Source organism: Giraffa tippelskirchi, chromosome 7 (genome assembly GCF_054371585.1).
Source record: "Giraffa tippelskirchi isolate mGirTip1 chromosome 7, T2T-mGirTip1v1.2.pri, whole genome shotgun sequence".
Taxonomy (NCBI): domain Eukaryota; kingdom Metazoa; phylum Chordata; class Mammalia; order Artiodactyla; family Giraffidae; genus Giraffa; species Giraffa tippelskirchi.
Window position 1 is genome coordinate 25,891,920 of NC_137281.1, and position 25,430 is coordinate 25,917,349.

At 43.3% G+C, this 25,430-nt stretch overlaps 1 protein-coding gene across 9 annotated transcripts in view; it reads right to left on the bottom strand.

Moving 5' to 3' along the window:
• Window positions 1-25,430, bottom strand: part of ZFP90 (ZFP90 zinc finger protein) — a 106,277-nt gene that overhangs the window by 15,988 nt on the left and 64,859 nt on the right. For 4 of the 9 annotated variants that reach the window (XR_014060271.1, XR_014060272.1, XM_081512852.1 and 1 more), the window contains exons 1-2: window positions 11,542-11,569; window positions 11,319-11,387 (exon numbers count right to left, since the gene is read on the bottom strand). Coding sequence is in view for 7 of the 9 variants with exons in the window: in XM_081512852.1 (XP_081368978.1) it covers window positions 11,319-11,351 (33 nt within the window). In the remaining 2 variants the exon portion in view is untranslated. Of the gene's footprint in view, window positions 1-11,318; window positions 11,388-11,541; window positions 11,570-11,652; window positions 11,851-20,851; window positions 20,948-25,430 lie in introns of those variants that run through there. The other 5 variants (XM_081512850.1, XM_081512848.1, XM_081512849.1 and 2 more) reach the window with 3 other exon arrangements.

Genomic DNA, 25,430 nt, shown 5'->3' on the forward strand with positions numbered 1-25,430 from the left:
TAATTATATTTCACACTTTAGAGGTAGATTAGCACATCTTCACAGAGGTCTTCTGATCTCCCAACAGAGGGTCAATGCCCATATGATGTGCTTTAAGCCACTCTGCAAATCCACAACTATTTAAACAGACCTAGTAATCTATTTAATCCTTATTACCACCCTTATGGCAGAAAGCAAAGAAGAACTAAAGAGTCCCTTGATGAAAGTGAAAGAGGAGAGTGAAAAAGTTGGCTTAAAACTCAACATTCAGAAAACTAAGATCATGGCATCTGGTCCCATCACTTTATGGCAAATAGATGGGGAAACAATGGAAACTGTGACAGACTTTATTTGGGGGGGCTCCAAAATCACTGCAGATGGTGACTGCAGCCATGAAATTAAAAGACGCTTGCCTTGGAAGAAAAGCTATGACCAACCTAGACAGCATATTAAAAATCAGAGACATTACTTTACCAACAAAGGTCTAATCAAACCTATGGCTTTTCCAGTAGTCATGTATGGATGTAAGAGTTGGACTATAAAGAAAGCTGAGCACCGAAGAATTGATGCTTTTGAACTGTGGTGTTGGAGAAGACTCTTGAGAGTCCCTTGGACAGCAAGGAGATCCAACCAGTCCATCCTAAAGGAAATCAGTCCTGAATATTCATTGGAAGGACTGATGCTGAAGCTGAAACTCCAACACTTTGGCCACCTGATGTGAAGAACCAACTCATTGGAAAAGACCCTGGTGCTGGGAAAGATTGAAGGCAGGAGGAGAAGGGGACGACAGAGGATGAGATGGTTGGATGGCATCACCGACACAAAAGACATGAGTCTGAGTAGGCTCCGGGAGTTGATGATAGACAGGGAAGGCTGGCGTGCTGCAATCCATGGGGTCACAGAGAGTCGGACACAACTGAGTGACTGAACTTCCTAGTTAGATGGTGAGCTTTATGAGGGCAGGGGCCATATTTTTTTCTTTTTTTAACTCTAAAATACCAGTATCCAGTAAGTATCTGACCCAACACTAAATATCTGTTTCCGGACTGAGCTGAGCCTTAAGGAGATTGCTGAGATCTGAATTTTAGAGAAAAGGGGAGTGGCCCCCATCTCCTAGTGACTGAGGTGCATGATCACATTCATAAACAATGGTTCCTCCCTATCACATCTCTGCTCAACACTGCAGCTATGTCTCGACAAAAACAGCAAAGGGCTGAAATGTGGTAGATATTTCCGACAGAGGATAGGAATCTGACTGTGCTAGGTAAGATGCTGCTAGATTAAAAAAGAAAAGAAAGACACTAGATATGTATTAAGTACCTGGCTTTACCATATGCACTGTGGTAGAATAAAAATGCAAATGAAAAACACTGCAGTCCTTGAATAGGTTTCAGTTTATTTTAAAATGTGTTATTTATTAAAGCATGGTATGAGACAATACACAGTAAAGTGAAGTGCTACCAATGTTCTGGGCACCGGAGAGAAACTTTAAGGAAGCTTATGTACTGGGCCTTGAGGGGTAAGTACCATTAGGAGAGGAGAAGAAAGAATGGGAATCCGGTCCTGGGATTGACAAATGAGAGAAGGGAGGCTGGTCTTGGGATGCAGATGACCAGCAGGGAAAAGGTTTGGACCAAAGCAGACCTTTTAAGTTAGGTTGTGAGAAGTAACACCTTTCCATTCCTACTCTGTCCTCTAAACATACAGCCCCTGTGGTTTAGGAACAGAGTTGCCAACCAACCTGGATTCCTTTGCTTAACTGGTTCCTTATGTTTAACGCATGGACTCTTGACTTTATTCTATTTCCCCGAATAGGCTGAATGAATGGTAAAGTATGTACTGACCAGTAAACACATGTCTAGTCCATGCCACTCATCACTTCTTGCCCTGGCTGGACAACTAACCTGTTCTACTACTCATGGTCTCACCAATTCTTTCCTATGTACTATCGGAGTCACTTCTCTAAAACACATTTGATCATGCATACAAACCCTTCATTTCTTCCCACTTTTCCCAATACTTACTGCCCTCACTCAGCGCATGCCACCATCATCTCTCACCTGGATCAATGCTACAATCTCCTACCTTGTCCCTCCTTTTCCACTCACGCCCCACCCCTCCCAAGTCTGTTTTCCATATAACAACTAGATTCATCTTCTTAAAACCTTTCAGAGCATGTCATTCCTTTGCTTAAAAGCCTCTGATGGCATCCCAATTCATCCCAAGTAAAAGTCACAAGTCTCTACAGTAGCTACACAGTCCTTCACAATCCGTCCCCTGCCCCATCTCCCTGCCTCATCTTAAAACTTCATCTCCAACCTACTGCTCTCTTAGCTTCACTCACCCCACCTTCCTAACAACTCCTGGAACACAATGCACATGCTCCCACCCTGAGGTCTTTGCTCTGCCTGTTCCTTGACTTGGAAGTCTCTTCCTGCAGATATGCACATGGCTCCCCACTCACTTTCTTCAGCTTTTTGTTCAAATGCCACTTCACCAGAGCAACTTTCCCTGACCACATCATATAAAATAGCACCCCCTCAACCCTAAACTGTCACTCTCTGTTCTTTTCCCTTTTCATAGTCCTTATACCTGTTATGTGATATTTTCATTTGTTTACAGGCTGCATCCCACAGCAGAATATAAATTCCAGGAGAGTAGGAATGTAGCTATTTTCTCTACAGCTAACATAGCAGGTGTTCCATAAATATTTAATAAACTTTCCTTGAGATTAAAAATTAGACTCCTTGTTGTGAGCTCCTGACCCCTTCCTAACCTAGTCCTCACCTAATTCCGCAGCCTCAGCTCTGGCTTCTCTTTCCCTTGTACACTATGGTTCAGTGTGGAGAACATTTACACCTCCTTGACACAAAACGATCTCTTTCTCTTCTGCAAGTTCTGCTTCAAAAGGCTGGTCTTCCCTCCTCCGCCTGACTAACACTTACTCTCCCACCAAGACTCAGTCAAGTTCTCTCCTCCAGGCTCTATTTCTACCTACAGGTCTGGGGTAAGTCCACCCCCACCACAGCTCCCTCCCTGGGCTTCTCTTCAGCACAGCTCCTAAGACTACATTATGGTGACTGTTACCTATTTTTCAGTGGTCTTCTAGCAGGTCAAGTTCCTTGTCTCAGGAACCTCCAAATCTTCAGAGGCCAGAACCATTTCAGGACATAAGGACAGTCAAGAGTTTGCAAGACTAAATAGGTAAAAAGAGCCTTGGTGTGAATCAGCCACTCTGAATTAGATCACCTTTAAGGCATTCCAACCAAGTCACACCTCAGACTGTAATGATCCAGTGATGTCTTGCAAACACTGCTTATCCTTCTTCCGGATATAACCGGAACTCATAATCAATACATTTTAAAAATTAACAAGGAGTATTAAATATTCCTCTTCCTCACGCTGACATAAAGAGGACCTTGGCCAAAAGATGGAGCCCAAAGCAAAGAACTGGAAACAGCACATGCTAAGTTGAGAAGGCCCAATGTCATGGGCCCCTAAAAGGCTCCACAACTAACATATGTGTAGTTTCCTTGGGCAAATCACACACACCTCCTGGAGATCCAGTTTTCTCATCTATGACACAGACTCCCTGAACTGAAGAAATAAGAGTTTTACCAGCAGAAGGGTGAAAGAGTATATCCAGAAAGGACATTTACAACTGTAAAGAGACATGTTCCTCCAATTCTACCCTATACCAACCCTGTGGGAGAATTCCCCTAAAACTAATACTCAGGAAACTTTGTAGTTTTAAAACTTTGCAAAACTGAAAACCAGAGTCTGGCAGCTAATGAGTAAAAATAATCTTAATTATTTGTTATATATTTAAAAATATTATATTTATACTATATGTAGTTTTTATTATATTTAATATAAAATGTAGTATTTAATTATGTATATTATATACAATTGGCCACACAATGCCCTAACACTCTAGATCTATGCTGTCTAATACGATATCCACTAGCCACATGTAAATATTGAACACTTGTAATGTGGCTAGTCCAAATTAGGACATGCAGTTAAGTGTGAAACAATGGATTCCAAAGACTTAGTACAAAAAAAAAAGTAAAACGTCATTAATAATTTTAAAACGTTGATTCATGTAGAAATGGTAAGATTTTGGCTATACTAGTTTAAATAGTATACATTACTAAAATTAACTTCACCCGTTTTTTTTCTGTTTTTTTTTTTTAACATTGTGGCTACTAGAAAATTTTAAATTATCCATGTAGCTTGTATTATGTTTGTTCTGGATAACACTGTTCTAAATTGTTCTAGATCTCCACCTCAGGTCATTCTCTCTAGGTGACTGAATCATCTTTCTCATAATTTTGCATCCTACCATACATCCCATGCTTTCCACAAGTGGACTCTTTGCCCTGACTATATTATTACTCTTTCAAGTTTCCTTGCCTTTGCACATCCTGTTTTGACCATCGTTTATTTTCTTCCCTCAGCTCTACAGGAAAAATTCTGAATTATCCTTCTAGAACTAGTTCAACAGTCTCTTCCTTTCTGAAGCTTTTCCAGATCCCGCATCCTCTCCCTGCCACCTCTGGTATTTGGTCTCTATCTCCATTTCAGAACTGTAGCTTATTTTCATGTTTTTCTCCCTCAACAATTTCTCAGACTTGTTTTCACTTCAGTATTTCCAAAACTATGTATGTTGGAATTTTCCAGAATCACATGGGCAATTTATAAAAATTGGCCAAGCGTGAAGGGCCCTAACCAGGCAACATTTAAAAGCCCCTCATGTGATACATCATAAAAAAGCAACAATTAACATTTATTGAGCATTCACCACAGCCCACACACCCTCTCACTAAATTTTCTCACTGACTCCTTACTGCCAGCCCACAGGAAGCAGGTACCTTCTCCTGACTGGTTCTGAAGGGTGACTCTGGCTAAGAATACCACCTGGCACAGAGCAGGCATTCCAAAAATGTCTGCTGAGTAAATGAATAGAGTCTGGGTAATTCTTACCAAAGGAAAATGAGGAGTTATTTTGAGGATTAAAAAATATAAAAATTAGCGAATTCTGTTCTTGAATTATAAAAAGCAGGGGTAAATGGCAAAACGATGGCGTTAATAGCCAAACCTAAAAGCTGGCTCCTCTCAAATGCTGGCCAAACAGAAAAATCTCTTACAAATCTAGTGAAAGAAGAAATAAAAATAAATAAAATTTAAAATAAGGGACTACAAATGTCTATTGCTCAGGCATATACAAACTAAGGAAGATTTTTAGCAAGAAGACCCACCAGCAAGATTTTCTGATGTCCAGGTGGACAGAGAAAGATACCTTTGTTTTAGTGATATATATAGGACAGAAGCCTGCCAGCAGAATTTTTTTTTGAATAACCCTGAGGTAGACTAATTTTGAGTGGCCTGTTCTGAAATGATAGATCAAAGGGGCAATACAGGTTGTCTTGAATGTGATTACTAGGTGTAGCGGAAATGAGTATGGAACACAGTTTCTGCACTACCAGTATTTAACAGTTTAGCCAAATGCCATCCTGCTGTAAAGTGATTTATAGTGCCCAACTTTACTTTTCCAGATAATTAACAGGTTTCATATGTGATACAATGTTTTTTTTTTTTTGAAAAGCAAAATACTTACATACAAACATATACACTAGATGGAGCTTTAAAAACACAAATAGATTCTACCACTGGGTAAGATATAGCAGTTTGCAGCAGACCAGAACAAAAGAAAAGCAATTCACAAAAAGCATCTAGTTAAATGCAACCTACTGGTGTAGAAACAGAAAGAGCTAGAATGTCAAAATTCAGGAGAGAAGTAAATGACAGAAAGTATATGGCAAGATATAGTGTTTTTCCTGGGGGCACTCGCCGATTTTGGTTACAGGGAGGAACCTGAATATTGAGCTTGTCTTGGGCAGAGGGCTATAGCTTGCGGGGGTCACGGGTGGGGGTTAAGGGAGATCAGAAACCAGGGAATGGCAGAACTTTGGCAGTCAAGGCTGGAGCGAAAATTTTTTAAACAAAAGCAGCTTCAAACACATAGCCAGTTTCTTGAAATTTTCAGAATACTGACACAGGGCAGGAACTTGAAAAATCTAAGCTGAAAAACACAGTATTGGGGGAAAAAAAAATGAACAGAATTCACAAACTGCCAGTAGAACAGACTCTTGGAGAACACAGCATGCTATCAATAAAAGCACAAGGTCATCCCAGAGGTAGACTGTACCTTACCAAAACTGCAAACAATCCATGACTCATATTTAAAAACCTACCTAGAAGGAAAACTCATAGAAACAGATGTCTTCACTCACTGTAGTTATTCTAAATGTTTAAAAAAAAAAGAATACCAAACCTTTATAAACTTTTCCAGAGAAAGGAAGGTGGGACCTTTCCTGTTCATCTTATGAGGCCAGTACAACCTTGACACCAAAACCTTTAAGACATTTCAGTAAAGTTATAGATCACTATCTTATGAATTTAGTGCAAAATCCTAAAATTAAAAAAAAAAAAATTCCAGCCATATCAATGGACAATATACCTTGACTAGACCAAATGATGTTTATTAGAGGAATCGAAGGATGGATTTAATATTTAAAATTCAACTTAGTCTTCTACTCCTCTTTATCTCAGATTCTCCTTCCTCCCTTGCATTTTGTACAATTCTCTTCTGCCTTCCATTCTTAAGAGTTGAAGAGTCAGAACAGCCCTGCCATGGGAGATGAGAAAGGTGGTGTGGCGATGTATCAAGAATGCTGAGGGCAGGTGGAAGAAATGGTTAGCATGGCTGAGATACCAGTAACACTGAGCAGATAAGTAAATGTATTGAGGATGCTGAGAGAGCCTGGTTTCTCACTGCTGGAAAAAATTGTCTAATAAAATTGAAAGGAGAGAAGCTAGGAAAACCACCTGGACTATTGGACTGGAATGTAACTCAAATTTTAAATACACAGAAATAGTTATATTAAAAAAAAATTAGAGGATAAACCAATAAAATATCCAACAGTGTGTTAAGAAATGTGAAAGATCTTAGTGAAGTCGGTAATTTTTAAATCCTAGGCCACCAATGTTGACAGAAAAAAGAAGAGACAGTAACTGAGGAAGAAATAGAGAAAATCATCCTTGCTATAAAAGGCCCAGTGGATCCAAATATTTTATAGGTAAATTATTTCAAAAGACAGAACTAAAAACAATCAAAATGTTTCTACAAATTAACTGTGAGCATGCCACCAAAACCTGCCAAAGATCTCCCTCTTGCTCTGAGGGTTGCTTTACTTAAGAACCCAGATGTAATTTTTTAAAAAAAATTGTTTTAATCATCTATTGTAATCAATGGGATTTTATCCCAGTATTAATAGTAGAAACTTTAGGAGCAATTTAAATGTTCTATGAGAAATGGTTAATTTTGGCATATCATACAAAGCAATATAAAACAGCCATTAAAAATTATTTAAAAAATGAAAGACCCTCTCAAAAATTATACTTAATGTTTAAGGGAAATGTTTAAGGGAAAAACAAGCATAGGGAGAAAAGAAGGAAATTCACGAGAATAAATAAAGCAGCGATAAAAGAATTTTCTACTAAAAAGTCTGTATTAAATATACATACTTTGATAAAATGTATTTTAATAAAGGTAGTAGAAGTCACAGAAAAGTCAGGAAAAGAACTGTATTTCTGAAATATGTCTTAGAGGAATAGGTTTTGACATTCTAACACTGTTTTAAAAACAAATTTCTTAAAACCGTTCAGTGAAAGTCACACTGTTTCATGCAGTTACTTTATCAGAAAATGAGCATCACCACAACTGGAAAAATTACATTTCTGCTATGTGAGGAGAAGAAAATGCAGAAAGTATAGAATGACTTCTTAGGGTTAAGTGATTATTAATGTTCGTTCACGTGACACCCACTTAAAGCGTGTGTACTTTGGAGCAAAGGATGAAAGAAGTCAGGTGGCCCTGCTGCACAAAAGCAGGAAGCCCAGTACAGAGATGGATGGGTAAGGACATCACTCCGTGACCTAAGAGAGCACTATGACAAGCATGCACAGTGCACAGGAGAGGCACTTGATCTTGCCCAGGGGAAACAGGGTCTGAATTGAAGCTTAAAGACCAGCATTAGTCAGCTCAGGAAGCGGTTAAGAAAGGGGGCCTGCGCACAGAGGGAGCCTGCATATCCCTGACCACAAATATCCTGACCTGGTTCAGCAAGTGGCTTGGTTTCCCTGGAGCATCATGTCTGAGTTGCAGTGACCTGAGCCAGCTTTTGCTGGGTCTGTTCATCCCGATAACCAAGCCACAGAGCTCTCTTGGGATCTAAAGTCAATAGACACCAGAGCCTGGTCCCTTTGCACTGCCTCCCCTTCAAGATACAATACCACCAAGAAACCTGGTCTCCACAAGCAGCTTTTGCTTATAAAACCTTCCTCATTTCTTACTTTTCTGGTGGCTTCAACTTTAAGAATGGTAAACAGCTTTTCAAAATCCTAACTAAAAACACAGTACATACATAATGAAAAAAAAGCATAATGCTTACACAGCTATAGTTACTAACAATCTATACATAGATCCCCAAGATTTGGGGGTATCTCACCTGGCCCATCTCTGCTCCCACTGCCCTCCCATCATAGGGCCACTTCGACTGTTTGTTAGCCAAGACCTGGGAGAAGGACTTACCCACAGAAGCCCCAACTTTCAAACTCTTGCTCCTGCACATCATTCACAGCAATCTTTAATTGTACAGCTACCAGCTCAAAAACATGGGCTCAAACTACAACAGTATCCTCACAGCTCCTTGAACACACCAGACACACATCCCACTGTTTCTTCTACCCAGAGCACTCTGCCCCAGACGTGAATGTTAACTCCCATACCTCCTTCCATTCATTCATTCATAGAGTCATTCAGCGTATAGCTAATGAACCCCTGTGATACGTTAGGACACTTTTCTAGGCAGTTGGGAAACACTAGTAAACAAAAAGCAGAGACCATTACAAATTTTGTTCACTAATGTATCCCAACCACCTAGAAAAGTATCTTGGGCTTCCCTTGTGGCTCAGCTAGTCAAGAATCCACCTGCAATGTAGGAGACCTGGGTTTGATCCCTGGGTTGGGAAGATCCCCTGGAGAAGGAAAGGCTACTCACTCCAGTATTCTGGCCTGGAGAATTCCATGGTCTGTATAATCCATGGGGTTGCAAAGAGCTGAACACGACTGAGCGACTTTCACTTCACTTCTTCAGAAAAGTGTCTTAACACAACATAGGGGTTCAGTGACTATCTGCTGAATGAATGAATAGATTACCATGGCCCAAAAGAAAAAAGCCCAAACTCTCTCGTATTCTCATCTTCCCACACCCACTGTCATACAGGACAACGGTTTCAGGTGTAGGCCCCTCATCTTCTTGCCTCCCAACCCGTGTGCCCAGATGCTCAGTTGTGTCAGCCTCTTTGCAACCCCATGGACTGTAGTCTGCCAGGCTCATCTGTCCACAGGATTCTACAGGCAAGAACACATTGGAGTGGGTTGCTATTTCCTTCTGCAGGGGATCTTCCCGACCCAGGGATCAAACCCATATCTCCTGTACTGGCAGGTGGATTTTTTACCACTGAGCCACCTGGGAAGCTCCCCAACCCCTGACCACAGTCAATCAGCTCTACTCCCACTCCGTTCATTTTCACTTGCTTCCACCCTGCTCCTATTCAAAGATGCAATCTCCACTGACTCCTTCCCACAGGCACACTTTCCTCTCCCTTCTGTACTCACACCAGGCTCTGGATCTCTGCAGCAACACTTGACACCACCTTTCTAGTGCTATACTTCTACATGAGGCTGTCTTCCCCTACTAAATTAACTTCCTGGATAAGTAGTCACATGACTCACTACTCAACTTTTGTACTCCTCTAAGGGCCATGCTCACAGAAAGGGAACCACTGACAAAGGGAAATTTCTGCCTAAAAAGCCCCATTTGTAGGGCCAGTGTTCTGTCATGTCCTGTCCTCCATCTGGTCATCAACTGCAGCCTGAGGTAGGTAACCCAAGTGAACACTGTCAGGCCATTCTATGAGAATACAGCTGAACCAGAGTGCTTTAGGGAACACATGCTTAAGAGTCAAGTTTAAAGAGGTCCCTAAGTTCACTGCTCAGAACACAGATCCCTTTTCACAATCAAAAGGTAATCCTTTTTTTTTTTTTTTATTTTAAAGGGAAGGGATATACGTATATCTATGGCTGATTTATGTTAAGGTTTGACAGAAAACAACAAAATTCTGTAAAGCAATTATCCTTCAAAAAAAAAGGTAATCCTACCCTCAAGGTGGAAATGATCATCACCTCCATGAGGTGTTAAGTATGTTAAAGTCACCCGAATTCTCACAAGCTACTGAGGAAACACTTTATATGGCAAGGTGCTGATGACAGTGATTTGCTCTGGCTCTCCTCAAACCAAGTAACTGTTTCGTTCTAGTTTTGTTACTTGTCTTACTCCTGAAGGCTCATTCATTAAAACAAAAACATATAACAAGAAGTAAAATAATATAAAGGCATGATATACTGTTTAATTTACTGTAAACTGCTTTTAAACAACATCGGTAATTCTTATCTGATTCGACTGTCTCCTGCCCTAGCAACTAGAATTTGTGATTTCTTTCCCTTTAACTATAAAGAGAGTGTGGATTAAAACACCAACTGAACCTTGTTATATTTTCACGGATAGACTCTATGTAATTCAGTGGGTAAGCTCAGAGTTGGGATGCTTCTAGAAAGTTCCTCCTTCTCACAAGAATAAATAGGTTCACAAATCAGCATCATATTAATTAAGTTGAAGGCTGAACATCTTGGGACGTACATTACTATATCTCTGTTAAAGCAGAGAACAACACGAAAAGCTACGGGACAATCTTCCTTTGTTGTTTCCCTCCTTGCCCGGGAAGAGACCATCTCCAGCCTCTTCCTAAGCAAGTCCAGACCAGGCTTCTCTGGCCCCTTAAGGTCTCTCTTTGGCCCCTGGATCAGAAGCTGGGGCTCCTCTCTCCTTCACTCACAAGTCACTTTCCCCCCTACAGTTTTCTATCCTGTCACCCCACCCTTCAGATTCCTAATCGAAAGAGTTCAAGGAATTGGCTTGGCACTCCCCAACACATCCACTCTTCAACTCCTCCCACAAGATCACCCCTCCCTGGGCCCCTCCTTCCCACAGTGCAGCCCCTCTTCGGAGAAGCCCGCTCCGCCCAGCTCTGGACACCCTGGTTTCGCAAGGCTAGGAGGCTCCGAGGGGGCGAAAGAGCCGGGAAGCGGATTCGCTCAAGTGGAGAACAATGACCGCTCCAAATACACCCCGGGGTAGCGACGGGCTGCTCACCTGGTGCCTGGCCGTCGGAGGCCTCGGGGCCATCCCTGCGTCGCCGGGCTGGGCTCCCAGGGACAGGGTCTGGGGAGAGAGAAGAGGGCCCGCTCAGCCGGCTGTGACCGCCGACCCCACCGCGGCCCGCCCGCCTCCGCCCCCCAGCCACTACTCCTCAGTAGAGAGGTGGGGAAGAACGCGGGCCCCGCCTGGGCCTGCCTCCCAAAAATGAAAGGCTCACCGCCGGCCGGACACCCTCCTCCGGCCACGCCCAGTCCCACCCGCGGGACGGTGGGCGCGGCCGGGCGCACGCACGCGAAGCCCGTGGGAGGGGCCGCCCCGACCCGCGCACTCGGAATCACCGCCTGCTGGGGATCCGAACTTCAAAGGCCTCGGACCCACACGGGGCTCAGGCCAGCTCCTCCCGCCCCCCTCTGCAGGCCTAGTTCTCTGCAATTCTGAAGCGCTCGGGGGCGGCCGAAAGCGGCCTTAGCAGCACCGCGGCTGGACAATGGCCGCAGCGGCCCGGTAGAGCGGGAAGTGCGCCTGCGCACGCGGAGCCTGGCGCTCTCCACCCCACGGCCGTGGCGGGCACGCGACTACACTTCCCAGAGGCGCCCGCGCCTGGGTCCCACCGAGGCTGCCGGGGAGGACGCGCGTTTTCCGAGGCGCCCGGGTGGGGAGCGCTGTCAGGGCCCAACGGGGCAGAGTGTGGAGCTTGAGTACTCCTACGTCCGAGTAACAGTCACTGAGCGTCTCCTCTTTGCCAGGGGCGTGTTGTTCGTGGCAGGATACTGCGATAGATCGGGCAGGAGAGATCCTGCTTTTGGGAAGCGAGAGCATGCACTCCTGTAGACTAGGCAGTAAAACGTAAACATACAAAGAAGACAATTTCACTTACTGACTTCAACCATAGGAATAAGACACTGAAGGGCACGGGGCAACATTGTCTCTTCTATGCTGTCTTCACTGGTGGGTCACTGCTGAAGGCTTGGACACGAGCTCCCCAAACCACATATACTACAACTAAGATACTTGATGAAATAGTTGGTACTATAGAAAGAAAAAGCAAAAAGCCTTCAGATGAATCCCCTGCTAGCCTCCTGAACAGTATTCAAAAGCAAACTGTACTGTGGTTCTTGTGGTTTAGTCGCTAAGTCGTGTCAGACTGTTGTGATCCCACAGACTGCAGCCCACAAGCTCCTCTGTCCATGGGATTTTCCCGGCAAGAATAATACTGGAGTGGATGGCCATTTCCTTCTGCAGGGGAATCTTTCAGACCCAGGGATCGAATCAGGGTCTCCTACGTTGAAGGTGGATCCTTTGCTTGACTGAGCCACCAGGGAATTACAATGTTCGATCTGCTAAGTCGCTCAGTCGTTTCTCTTTATGACCCCATGGACTGCAACAGCCAGGCCTCCCTGTCCATCACCAACTGCCGAGTTTACTCAAACTCATTTCCATTGAGTTGGTGATGCCATCCAGCCATCTCATCCTCTATCGTCCCCTTCTCCTCCTGCCCTCAATCTTTCCCAGCATCAGGGTCTTTTCCAATGAGTCAGCTCTTCACATCAGGTGGCCAAAGTACTGGAGTTTCAGCTTCAACATCAGTCCTTCCAATGAACACCCAGGACTGATCTCCTTTAGGATGTACTTGCTGGATCTCCCTGCAGTCCAAGGGTCTCTCAAGAGTCTTCTCCAACACCACAGTTCAAAAGCATCAATTCTTCAGCGCTCAGCTTTCTTTCAGAGAAGGAAATGGCACCCCACTCCAGTACTCTTGCCTGGAAAATCCCACGGACGGAGGAGCCTGGTAGGCTACAGTCCATGGGTTCGCTAAGAGTTGGACAGGACTGAGTGACTTCACTTTCACTTTTCCGTTTCATGCACTGGAGAAGGAAATGGCAACCGACTCCAGTATTCTTGCCTGGAGAATCCCAGGGACAGCGGAGCCTGGTGGGCTGCAGTCTACGGGGTCGCACAGAGTCGGACACGACTGAAGCGACTTAGCAGCAGCAGCAGCAGCAGCAGCAGCTTTCTTTGTAGTCCAACTCTCACATCCATACATGACCACTGGAAAAACCATAGCCTTGACTAGACAGACCTTTGTTGGCAAAGTAATGTCTCTGCTTTTTAATATGCTGTCTAGATTGGTCATAACTTTCCTTCCAAGGAGTAAGCATCTTTTAATTTCATGGCTGCAGTCACCATCTGCAGTGATTTTGGAGCCCAGAAAAATAAAGTCAGCCACTGTTTCCCCATCTATCTGCCATGAAGTGATGGGACCGGATGCCATGATCTTAGTTTTCTGAATGTTGAGCTTTAAGCCAACTTTTTCACTCTCTACTTTCACTTTCATCAAGAGGCTCTTTAGTTCTTCTTCCATTTCTGCCATAAGGGTGGTGTCATCTGTATATCTGAAGTTATTGATATTTCTCCCAGCAATCTTGATTCCAGCTTGTGCTTCATCCAGCCCAGCGTTTCTCATAATGTACTCTGTATATAAGCTAAATAAGCAGGGTGACTATGTACAGCCTTGACGTACTCCTTTCCCAGTTTGGAACCACTCTGTTGTTCCATGTCCAGTTCTAACTGTTGCTTCCTGACCTGCATACAGATTTCTCAAGAGGCAGGTCAGGCGGTCTGGTATTCCCATCTCTTTCAGAATTTTCCAGAATTTGTTGTGGTCCACACAGCCAAAAGCTTTGGCATAGTCAATAAAGCAGAAGCAGATGTTTTTCTGGAACTCTTGCTTTTTCAATGATCCAACAGATGTTGGCAATTTGATCTCTGGTTCCTCTGCCTTTTCTAAATCCAGCTTGAACATCTAGAAGTTGACGGTTCACGTACTGTTGAAGCCTGGCTTGGAGAATTTTGATCGTTACTTTACTAGCCTGTGAGGCATGTGCAATCGTGTGGTAGTCTGAGCATTATTTGGCATTGCCTTTCTTTGGGATTGGAATGAAAACTGACCTTTTCCAGTCCTGTGGCCACTGTGGAGTTTTCCAAATTTGCTGGCATATTGAGTGCAGCACTTTCACAGCATCACCTTTGAGGATTTGAAATAGCTCAACTGGAATACCATCACCTCCACTAGCTTTGTTTGTAATGATGCTTCCTAAGGCCCACTTGACTTCACATTCCAAGATGTCTGGCTCTAGGTGAGTGATCATACCATTGTGGTTATCTGGGTCGTGAAGATCTTTTTTATATAGTTCTTCTGTGTATTTTTGCCACCTCTTCTTAGTATCTTCTGCTTCTGTTAGGTTCATACCATTTCTGTCCTTTATTGTGCCCATCTTTGCCTGAAATGTTCCCTTGGTGTCTCTAATTTTCTTGAAGAAATCTCTAGACTTTCCCATTCTATTGTTTTCCTCTATTTCTTTGCACTGATCTCTGAGGAAGGCTTTCTTATCTCTCCTTGCTGTTCTTTGGAACTCTGCATTCAAATGGGTATATCTTTCTTTTTCTCTTTTGCTTTTCACTTCTCTTCTATTCACAGCTATTTGTAAGGCCTCCTCAGACAACCATTTTGCTTTTTTGCATTTCTTTTCCTCGGGGATGGTCTTGATCTCTGCTTCCTGTACAATGTCATGAACCTCCATCCATAGTTCTTCTGGCACTTTGTCTATCAGATCTAATCCCTTGAATCTATTTGTCACTTCCACTGTTTAATTGTAAGGGATTTGATTTAGGTCACACTTGAATGGTCTAGTGGTTTTTGCTACTTCAATTTAAGTTTGATTTTGGCAATAAGGAGTTCATGGTCTGTGCCACAGTCAGCTCCTGGTCTTGTTTTTTCTGACTGTATAGAACTTCTCCATCTTTGGCTGCAAAGCATATAATCAATCTGATTTCAGTATTGACCATTTGGTGGTGTCTATGTGTAGAGTCTTCTGTTGTGTTGTTGAAAGAGGGTGTTTGCTATGACCAGTGCGTTCTCTTGGCAAAACTCTATTAGCCTTTGCCCTGCTTCATTCTGAACTCCAAGGCCAAATTTGCCTGTTACTCCAGGTATTTCTTGACTTCCTACTTTTGCATTCCAGTCCCCTATAATGAAAAGGACATCTTTTCTGGGTGTTAGTTCTAGAAAGTCTTGTAGGTCTTCATAGAACCATGCAGCTTCTTCAGCATTACTGGTCAAGGCATAGACTTGGATTACTGTGATATTGAATGGTTTGCCTTGGAAATGAACAGAGATAATTCTGTCGTTTTTGAGACTGCATCCAAGTACTGCATTTCGGACTCTTTTGTGGACTATGATGGCTACTCCATTTCTTCTAAGGGATTCTTGCCCACAGTAGTAGATATAATGGTCATCTGAGTTGAATTCACCCATTCCAGTCCATTTAAGTTCGCTGATTCCTAAAATGTCAGTGTTCACTCTTGCCATCTCCTGTTTGACCACTTCCAATTTGCCTTGATTCATGGACCTAACATTTCAGGTTCCTACGCAATATTGCTCTTTACAACATCGGGCTTTATTTCCATCACCAGTCACATCCACAGCTGAGTGTTGTTTTTGTTTTGGCCCCGTCTCTTCATTCTTTCTGGAGTTATTTCTCCACTGATCCCCATTAGCATATTGGGTACCTACTGACCTGGGGAGTTCATTTTTCAGTGTCCTATCTTTTTGCCTTTTCATGCTATTCATGGGATTCTCAAGGCAAGAATACTATAGTAGTTTGCCATTCCCTTCTCCAGTGAACCACGTTTTGTCAGAACTCTCCACCATGACCTGTCTGTCTTGGGTGGCCCTACATGCATGGCTCATAGTTTCATTGATTTAGACAAGGCTGTGGTCCATGTGATCAGATTACAATGTTATTTGATTACTTATGATAGTTCAGTTGGTAAAGAATCTGCCTGCAATGCAGGAGACCCCGATTTGATTCCTGGGTCAGGAAAATCTGCTGGGGAAAGGATAGGCTACCCACTCCAGTATTCTTGGTCTTCCCTTGTGTGGTTCAGCTGGTAAAGAATCCGCTTGCAATGCAGGGAACCTGGATTCAATCCCTGGGCTAGGAAGAGCCACTGGAGAAGGGAAAGGCTAGCCATTCCAGTACTCTGGCCTAGAGAATTCCTTGGACTGTATAGTCCCATGGGGTCATAAAGAGTTGGACACAACTGAGTGACTTTCACTTCACTTCTTGATTCCTTAGTATCAATAGCTTAGTATACCATTGCTTAGTATCCCCATTTTGTACTTGGGTAAATATATAAATGATGGAAAATTTCAACACAAAAAATTAGATTTATATAATTGTGTTTTGTTGGGAAGATTCCCTGAAGAAGGAAATGGCAACCCACTCCAGTATTCTTGCCTGGAGAATCCCATGAACAGAGGAGCCTGACAGGCTACAGTCCATGGGGTCACAAGAGTTGGACATGTCTTAGAGATTAAACCATCAATTATGTTTTATATATCACAAACAGTCTAAAAACTTACTAGACTTAGACTTGACTTTTTGACATTAGACAATCACACGTTCATGTGGTAGAAAACAATTGCAAGTAAATGTTCCTTACATGCTTTATCAAGAGGATGGATATTTAAAAAATGCTTTCCACCACTGCCGCAGGAATATAATGCTCTGGAACAAAGCAAGCATCATTCAGAAATATGAATGAGTGGTCTAAGGAGGCCACTCTGAGGCAGGGACTCAGTAGACTGAGGCTTAAGGAGGCAACTGCAGGAACGTGAGGGAGAAAAGAATTTCAGGCTGAAGGAACTGAGGGTGCCAAAGTCCCACGGTGTAAACAAACTTGATGGGTTTTCGAAACTGATACCTAAGGTAGCTGTAACAGAGTGAAGGAGAGGGAGAGTGACACAGAGGTAAGACAGGTAGGCTGGGGTTTGATGAAGCAAGGTTTTAGAGGCTATGATAAGGAGTGTGGATTTTAGTTTAAGTGTGGTGGGAACCACTGGATTAGCAGCAATGGAGTCACTTACTACTCAGTTCAGTCACTCAGTCGTGTCCGACTCTTTGCGACCCCATGAATTGCAGCACGCCAGGCCTCTCTGTCCGTCACCAACTCCCGGAGTCTACCCAAACCCATATCCATCGAGTCAGTTATGCCATCCAACCATCTCATCCTCTGTCATCCCCTTCTCTTCCCGCCCCCAATCCTACCCAGCATTAGGGTCTTTTCCAATGAGTCAACCCTTCGCATGAGATGGCCAAAGTATTGGAGTTTCAGCTTCAACATCAGACCTTCCAATGAACACCCAGGATTGATCTCTTTTAGGATGGATTGACTGGATCTCCTTGCAGTCCAAGGGACTCTCAAGAGTCTTCTCCAACACCACAGTTCAAAAGCATCAATTCTTCGGCGCTCAGCTTTCTTCACCATCCAGCTCTCACATCCATACATGACCACTGGAAAAACCATAGACTTGACTAGACAGACTTTTGTTGGCAAAGTAATGTCTCTGCTTTTAAATATGCTATCTAGGTTGGCCATAACCTTCCTTCCAAGGAGTAAGCGTCTTTTAATTTCATGGCTGCAATCACCATCAGCAGTGATTCTGGAGCCCAAAAAAATAAAGTCTGACACTGTTTCCACTGTTTCCCCATCTATTTCCCATGAAGTGATGGGACCAGATGCCATGATCTTAGTTTTCTGAACGTTGAGCTTTAAGCCAACTTTTTCACTCTCCTCTTTCACCTTCATCAAGAGGCTCTTTAGTTCTTCTTCACTTTCTGCCATAAGGGTGGTGTCATCCGCATATCTGAGGTTATTGATATTTCTCCCGGCAATCTTGATTCCAGCTTGTGTTTCTTCCAGCCCAGTGTTTCTCATGATGTACTCTGCATGTAAGTTAAATAAGCAGGGTGACAATATACAGTCTTGACGTACTCCTTTTCCTATTTGGAACCAGTCTGTTGTTCCATGTCCAGTTCTAACTGTTGCTTCCTGACCTGCATACAGGTTTCTCAAGAGACAGGTCAGATGGTCTGGTATTCCCATCTCTTTCAGAATTTTCCACAGTTTATTGTGATCCACACAAAGGCTTTGGTATAGTCAATAAAGCAGAAATAGATGTTTTTCTGGAACTCTCTTGCTTTTTTGATGATCCAGCGGATATTGGCAATTTGATCTCTGGTTCCTCTGCCTTTTCTAAAACCAGCTTGAACATCTGGAAGTTCACGGTTCACGTATTGCTGAAGCCTGGCTTGGAGAATTTTGAGCATTACTTTACTAGCATGTGAGATGAGTGCAGTTGTGCGGTAGTTCGAGCATTCTTTGGCATTGCCTTTCTTTGGGATTGGAACGAAAACTGACCTTTTCCAGTCCTGTGGCCACTGCTGAGTTTTCCAGATTTGCTGGCATATCGAGTGCAGCACTTTCACAGCATCATCTTTGAGGATTTGAAATAGCTCAACTGGAATTCCATCACCTCCACTAGCTTTGTTCGTAGTGATGCTTTCTAAGGCCCACTTGACTTCACATTCCAGGATGTATGGCTCTAGGTGAGTGATCACACCATCGTAATTATCTGGGTTGTGAAGATCTTTTTTGTACAGTTCTTCTGTGTATTCTTGCCACCTCTTCTTACCCTGGGGCCGGGGGCGGCAGCCGACAGGGGCTAGGCCGGGCCGGGTGCTGGGGGCTGGTGGCGGCGGCGAGAGGAATTACCCAAGGCCCAAGGTAAGAGAAACCCAAATAAGACGGTAAGTGTTGCGAGAGGGCATCAGAGGGCAGACACACTGAAACTAATATTACAGAAAACTAAGCTAATCTGATCACACGGACCACAGCCTTGTCTATCTCAATGAAACTAAGCCATGCCGTGTGGGGCCACCCAAGATGGATGGGTCATGGTGGAGAGGTTTGACAGAATGTGGTCCACTGGAGAAGGGCATGGCAAACCACTTCAGTATTCTTGCTTTGAGAACCCCATGAACACTTATTACTATGAGGGGATAAAAGAAATATTTCCTGTTGTTCCAGAATTAGTAACCAGGACTCAGAGCTGAGATTAAATTCTTCTGCATTCAAAAGAGAGACAAGGGACTTCTCTGGTGGTCCAGTCGTTAAGAATCTACCTGCCAATCCCAGGTCCTTCCCGGACCTGGTTCGATCCCTGGTCCAGGAAAATTCCACATGCCACGGAGTAACTAAGCCCATGCGGCACAACAGCTGTGTACTCTAGAGCCCATGCTCTGCAACAAGAGAAGCCATCGTAATAAGAAACCCAAACACCTCAACTAGAGAGTAGCCCCACTTGCGGCAACTAGACAAAGCTCTTGAACAACAACTAAGACCCAGCACAGCCAAAATTTAATTAAAATAAATAAAAATAACTAACTAAAAAAGAGAAGGACAAATGGTGTTTTTCACAGAACTAAAAAAAAATTATTCTAAAATGTGTATGGAAACATTAAAAACCCCGAATAGCCAAAACAATTTTGAGAACAGAAGAACAAATTCGGAGGTATCACACTTTCTGATGTCAAGCTGTATGATGAAGTTGCAGTGATCTAAACAGTATTGGCACAAAAGCAGACACATACATCAATGGAACAGAATAGAGAGCCCAGAAATGAAGCTACACTTATATGGGCAATTAATCTATGACAAAGAAGACAAGAATATACAATGGGGAAAAAAGATAGCCTCTTTGATAAACAGTGTTGGGAAAACTGGACAGCTACATGCAAAAGAATCAAACTGATACTCTCTCACACTGTGCCCAAAAATAAATTCAAATGGATTAAAGGCTCAAATGTAAAACCTGAAATCATAAAACCTCCAGAAGAAAACATAGGCAGTACTCTCTTTGACAGAGGTCTTAGTAATATATTTTTTGATATGTCTATCCGGGCAAGGGAAACAAAAGCAAAAATAAGCTAATGGAGCTACATCAAACAAAAAGCTTTTCCCCAACAAAGGAAATATCAATAAAATAAAAAGACCCCCTACTAATGAAACAGGACATCTACTAACAAAACAGGAAAAAAAAATCTACTGAATACAGGATACCTGTAAATGATATATCCAATAAGGGGTTAATATCCAAAATATTCAGAGAACTCGTACAACTCAACATCAAAAAACCAAACAACTAAATTTTTTAAATGGGCAAAAGATCTGGACAGACGTCTTTCCAAAGAAGACATACAGATATATGAAAAGATGCTCAACATCACTCATCATCAAGGAAATGAAAACAAAACCACAGTAAGATATCACCTCACACCTGTCAGAATTATTATTATAAAAAAGACAACAAATAAAAAATGTTAGTGAGGATACTGATAAAAGGGAACCCTCATGCGCTGTTGGTGGGAATGTAAAGTGCTACAGCCACTATGAAAAACAGTTGGAGATTTTTCAAAATATTAAAAATAGAACTACCATGATCCAATAATTTCACTCATGGGTATTTATCCAAGGAAAACAAAAACACTTAATTACAAAAGATATATGTATCCCTATGTTCACTGCAGCATTATTTACAATAGCCAAGTGCCCATCAACACATGAATGGATAAAGAAGATGTGGTATATACACAATATTAGCCATAAAAAGAATGAAATCTTACCATTTTTGACCATATGAATGGACCTGGAGGGCACTATGCAAGGTGAAATATGTCACAGAAAGACAAATACTGTTTGATTTCACTTGCATGTGGAATCTGAAAAACAAAACAAATGAAACATAAAAGAGAAACAGAGTTACAGATACAGAGAACAAACAGGTGATTACCGAGGAGAAGGGGTTGGGGGAGATACAGATGGGGAAGATTAAGAGGTACAAACTTCGAGACCTGAAATGAGCCACTGGTATAAAATTACAGTGGGGCAAATATAGTCAGTGACAAAGTAATATCTTTATGATGTACTGTAACTAGGCGATCATTTGACACCTATAGAAAAAAAAATCACTGTGCTGTGTAACAGAACTAACATAGTATTGCAGGGCAATTATACTTTAAAACCAAATAAACAAACATACAAAGTCATAGAAAAAAAGATCTTATTTGTACTTACCAGAGGCAGAAGGTAGGGGGGAGAGGAAATTGGATAAAGGCAGTCAAGAGATATAAATGTCCAGTTATAAATAAGTACTAGAGATATAATGTGCAACATGAGCCATATCATTAACACTGCTGTATGTTATATATGATGGTTTTCCATGGTGGCTCAGGGGTAAAGAATCCGCCTGACAATGCAAGACACGCAGAAGAAACAGGTTTGATCTCTGGGTTGCGGAGATCGCTTGGAAGAGTAAAAGGCAACCCGTTTCAGCATTGGTTGGGAAATCCCATGGACAGAGGAGCCTGGCAGGCTACAGTCCATGGAGTTTCAAAGAGACACGATTTAAGAGATTGAGCACACACGCACGTGAGGAGCCTAAAGGAGGAATTCTTCAGAAGAGCAAGCCCTCCACCTAGTGGGGAATGCGAGGTTCTACACCGTCAGCCCGAAGAATGGGAGAAAGAAGACACCGAGAGCGCCCAGAAGGGGAGGGTTTATAAACTCCCCCAAGGCCTCCCCAAAGCAGGGGAAAGGGGGATTAGAGAACAGGATGAGGGAGTGTAAGGAGAGCAGGCTGGATTTTCATTATTTGTGTAGTAAGTGGATGCAGTGGAAAAACGACTGGGCTCCAGAGTGCAGCTCACAACAGTTAAGAGGCTGTGAATTAACTGATCATGAGAAGAAGCTGAGGAATTAGAAGAGGCTGAAGCAGAGTCAGAGCTCGAACGTCTAGTATTAGCGGGTTTCCTCTAATGAACACGCGTCCATTTTATCGATGAAATATTTTTACAATCGCATTGGGGAATTAGAAAATGGTAAGGAACACGCAGAGCCAAAATGAAGCAAAACTCACTCAGAGTAGGAGACAGACCACGGAAAACCTGTTTCACCTGGAGGTCATTTGCCAAATGAGGCAGACCTGGACTTTGTTTCATGGGCCTGTAAGTACTGAGGCCAGGTGATGAAACTCAAACCCCATCCAAGGATGGGTATCTAACGGAAGACACACAAACACACCCCACTTCAAATTGGGACTCCAAGGGTGAACACCCTCCGGGTGGAGACTAAAGGTAAATTGCCTGTTTCAAACCTTGGCAATGAGTGGAAGAGGTGGAAAATAACTCCCCTGAGAATTTGTAACAACAACAAGAGGGTCCCTATGTGGATTTGCAACCTGAATTCACAGTCCCTGGGTACTCTAAAAAGCTGCAAGCTAAGGGCTTCTCTGGTGGTGAAGGAGGTTAAGAATCTGCCTGCCAATGTGGGGGCAATTGGACACAGGTCCAATCCCTGGTCCGGGTCCAATCCCTGGTCCGGGAAGATCTCCGACATGCCACAGAGCGACTAAGCCTGTGCGCCAAAGCCCATGAGCCACAACTACTGAAGCCTAGGAGCCTAGAGCCTGTGCTCTGCAACAAGAGAAGCAAATGCAACGAGAAGCCCGAGCAGTGCAACAAAGGGTAGACTCTACTCGCCCTGACTAGAGAAAGCCCATGTGCAGCAACGAAGACCAATCACAGCCAGAAAAAAACCCCTTGCAAGCTAAAAACTTAATTTCTGTCGGTCCCAGGTTAATGGAGCATCTGGCAGAAATAAGCACAAATCCTGCGTGGAGGAAACTACGTTCCCAAGAAATAGGAGCTCACAGTCTTGAATCACAAAACACATATAGGAAACAAGGAACAAAGAATGACAGACAGTAGGAAAAAACTGTATAGTCAGATTTATAACAATGTCAAATAGAGGGAGTTCTCAGACACAGAATTAACAATAATGTCTAATATGTTTCAAAAATTATTTTAATAAATTCAAGTATGGGTTGAATGTATGAGTAGAGGTCAAGATTTTTATAATCTTATAAAACAGAACTGAATAAGATCCAAGTAAAATTCTTATAAATGAAAAACTATAGTAGGTTATGGGCTTCCCTGATAGCTCAATTGGTAAAAAATCTGCAATGCAGGAGACCCCGATTTGATTCCTAGGTTGAAAAGATCTGCTGGAGAAGGGAAAGGCTACCCACTCCAGTATTCTTGGGATTCCCTTGTGGCTCAGCTGGTAAAGAATCCGCCTGCAATGGAAGAGACCTGGGTTCGATCCCCTGGAGAAGGGAAAGGCTACCCATTCCAGTATTCTGGCCTGGAGAATTCCATGGACTGTATAGTCCATGCGGTTGCAAAGAGTCAGACACGACTGAGTGACTTTCATTTCACTTTCATGTAGGTTACATTTAAAACTTCACACACAGAGTTAACAGCAGATTGGGCATAGCTTGAGAGAAAACCAGTGAGCAGAATCTAGACCTCAGGAAATTATTCACAAAAGGACAAAGAGAAGGAAAAGATGAAAAAAGCAGAGAGCTATAATATATCTGATCTGAGTTTCCCCGGTGGCTTAGCAGTAAAGAATCTGCCAACAATGCAGGAGAACCAGGTTCGATCTCTGAGTCAGGAAGATCCCCTGGAGGAGGGCATGGCAACCCACTCCAGTATTCTTGCCTGGAGAATCCCATGGAGAGAGGAGCCTGGGAGGCTACAGTCCAAAGGCAGACAAAGAGTTGGATATGACAAGTGACTGAGAATGCATAATGTATTTAACTGGGTTCAAAAAGAATAAAAGAAGAAAATTATGGGTCTGAGTAATATTTGAAAAGATAAAGGCTGAGAATTTTCAGAACTGATGAAAGCTACAAACTCACAGATTCTGGAATACCAACATCCCGAGCCAGATAAATAAAAAGACACTTACACTGAGACACATCTTAGTGAAACCAAAAAAACCCCGAAGATCTTAAAGGTAGTGACAGAAAAGACAGGTAACCTTAGAAAGAATGAGATGTCACTCATTACAGGCTCCAGGGATCAGAAGGGAGACCTGAGCTGGGCCTGGAGCTGGGTGTGCTTAGCCTTTGGTGCTCAATGGCAGTAGGATAGCAAAATGGTGCAAAGATACGTTTATTCATTTTTTAAGCTAAGATTAAAAAGTTTTCAAATGTCCATTTCAAAGATTATTTATAAAACCTGAGAAGGGACCAACTAGAGATTTTGGAGGGCAAAGCCCCTTGATTCACATCGCTCTTGTGGCTGGCTTGGATTTCTGCATAGACAGATTCACAGACAGACGCACACACCTGGGAGGAATCTGAGTCCTCCTCGTGTTCTGAAATCCCACCCCGAACCCAAGCTACCCCTAACTGTCCTCCCAAACCAGTTCACCTAAGGTCTGGGTGGTAACTGGTACCTGTCAGCTGACTGCTACTCCGGATATCTCACAGGGCTCTGAGCCCTGGGGAGGAAGCCAAACCCACTGAGGAATGGGCGGATGGTCTGCAGGGAGTCCAACAGCAGCCTTAAGTAGCTCTAGACAGTGGCCCCTGGGTCCCAGGCACGGTCCCCTTCCACGGATCCCCTTCCTGGAGATCTGCACTCTGGACAGGAGGGTGGGGGCACCTTGCAGGGAAAGTGAGGCCATACCCCATCTGGCTCTGCTGCTGGAGGTCAGGGGACAGTTATAGACTGGCCACAAAGCACAGACATCCGAGTGGCCAGTTTTCTGGAACAGGTTCATACCTGCGGGTAGACCACCATGCCAGCTTGCAGTTACAAGCCTCCCAGCCAATCAAGAGTCACTTTCTTCTCTGCATCCTCCTGTCTCCATGACAACTACCTCAGCATCTGCTGCATACTCGCAGTTCTCCTGCTGAAAAGCCCTTCCTGCAGGTCCAGTCCAGGTTCCCTGCACAGGGGTTGGACTAGGGAGATCGGCGGGGGTGGGGACTCTAAGCATGCTAGTGGTACCCCAAAGCCTCTTCACACCCTGAAACCTGGTGGGAAGGGTGTTGGGGAGCAGAAGATGCTAGATTCAGCCAGGGCAGAGGTAATGTGCTTTCTACGTCACCTGCTCTTTTACTGCCCACATAGATTTGACCGTTAACTCTTTGCTCAGTCTGCTAAGGGTCTAGGTTTCTGGCTGGGGCCTCCCCTATAACACAACCATTCAAGTTCCAGTCATTTTAAAACATTCATAAAATGTCCCACTCTCCGGTTTCCACGAAAATTCGTGAGAAGATTCGGGTCCTGACAAAAGTAGCTGGCCCAAATCCAACCCTGTTAAGTCAGAAAACCAGCAATTCCTGGAGTA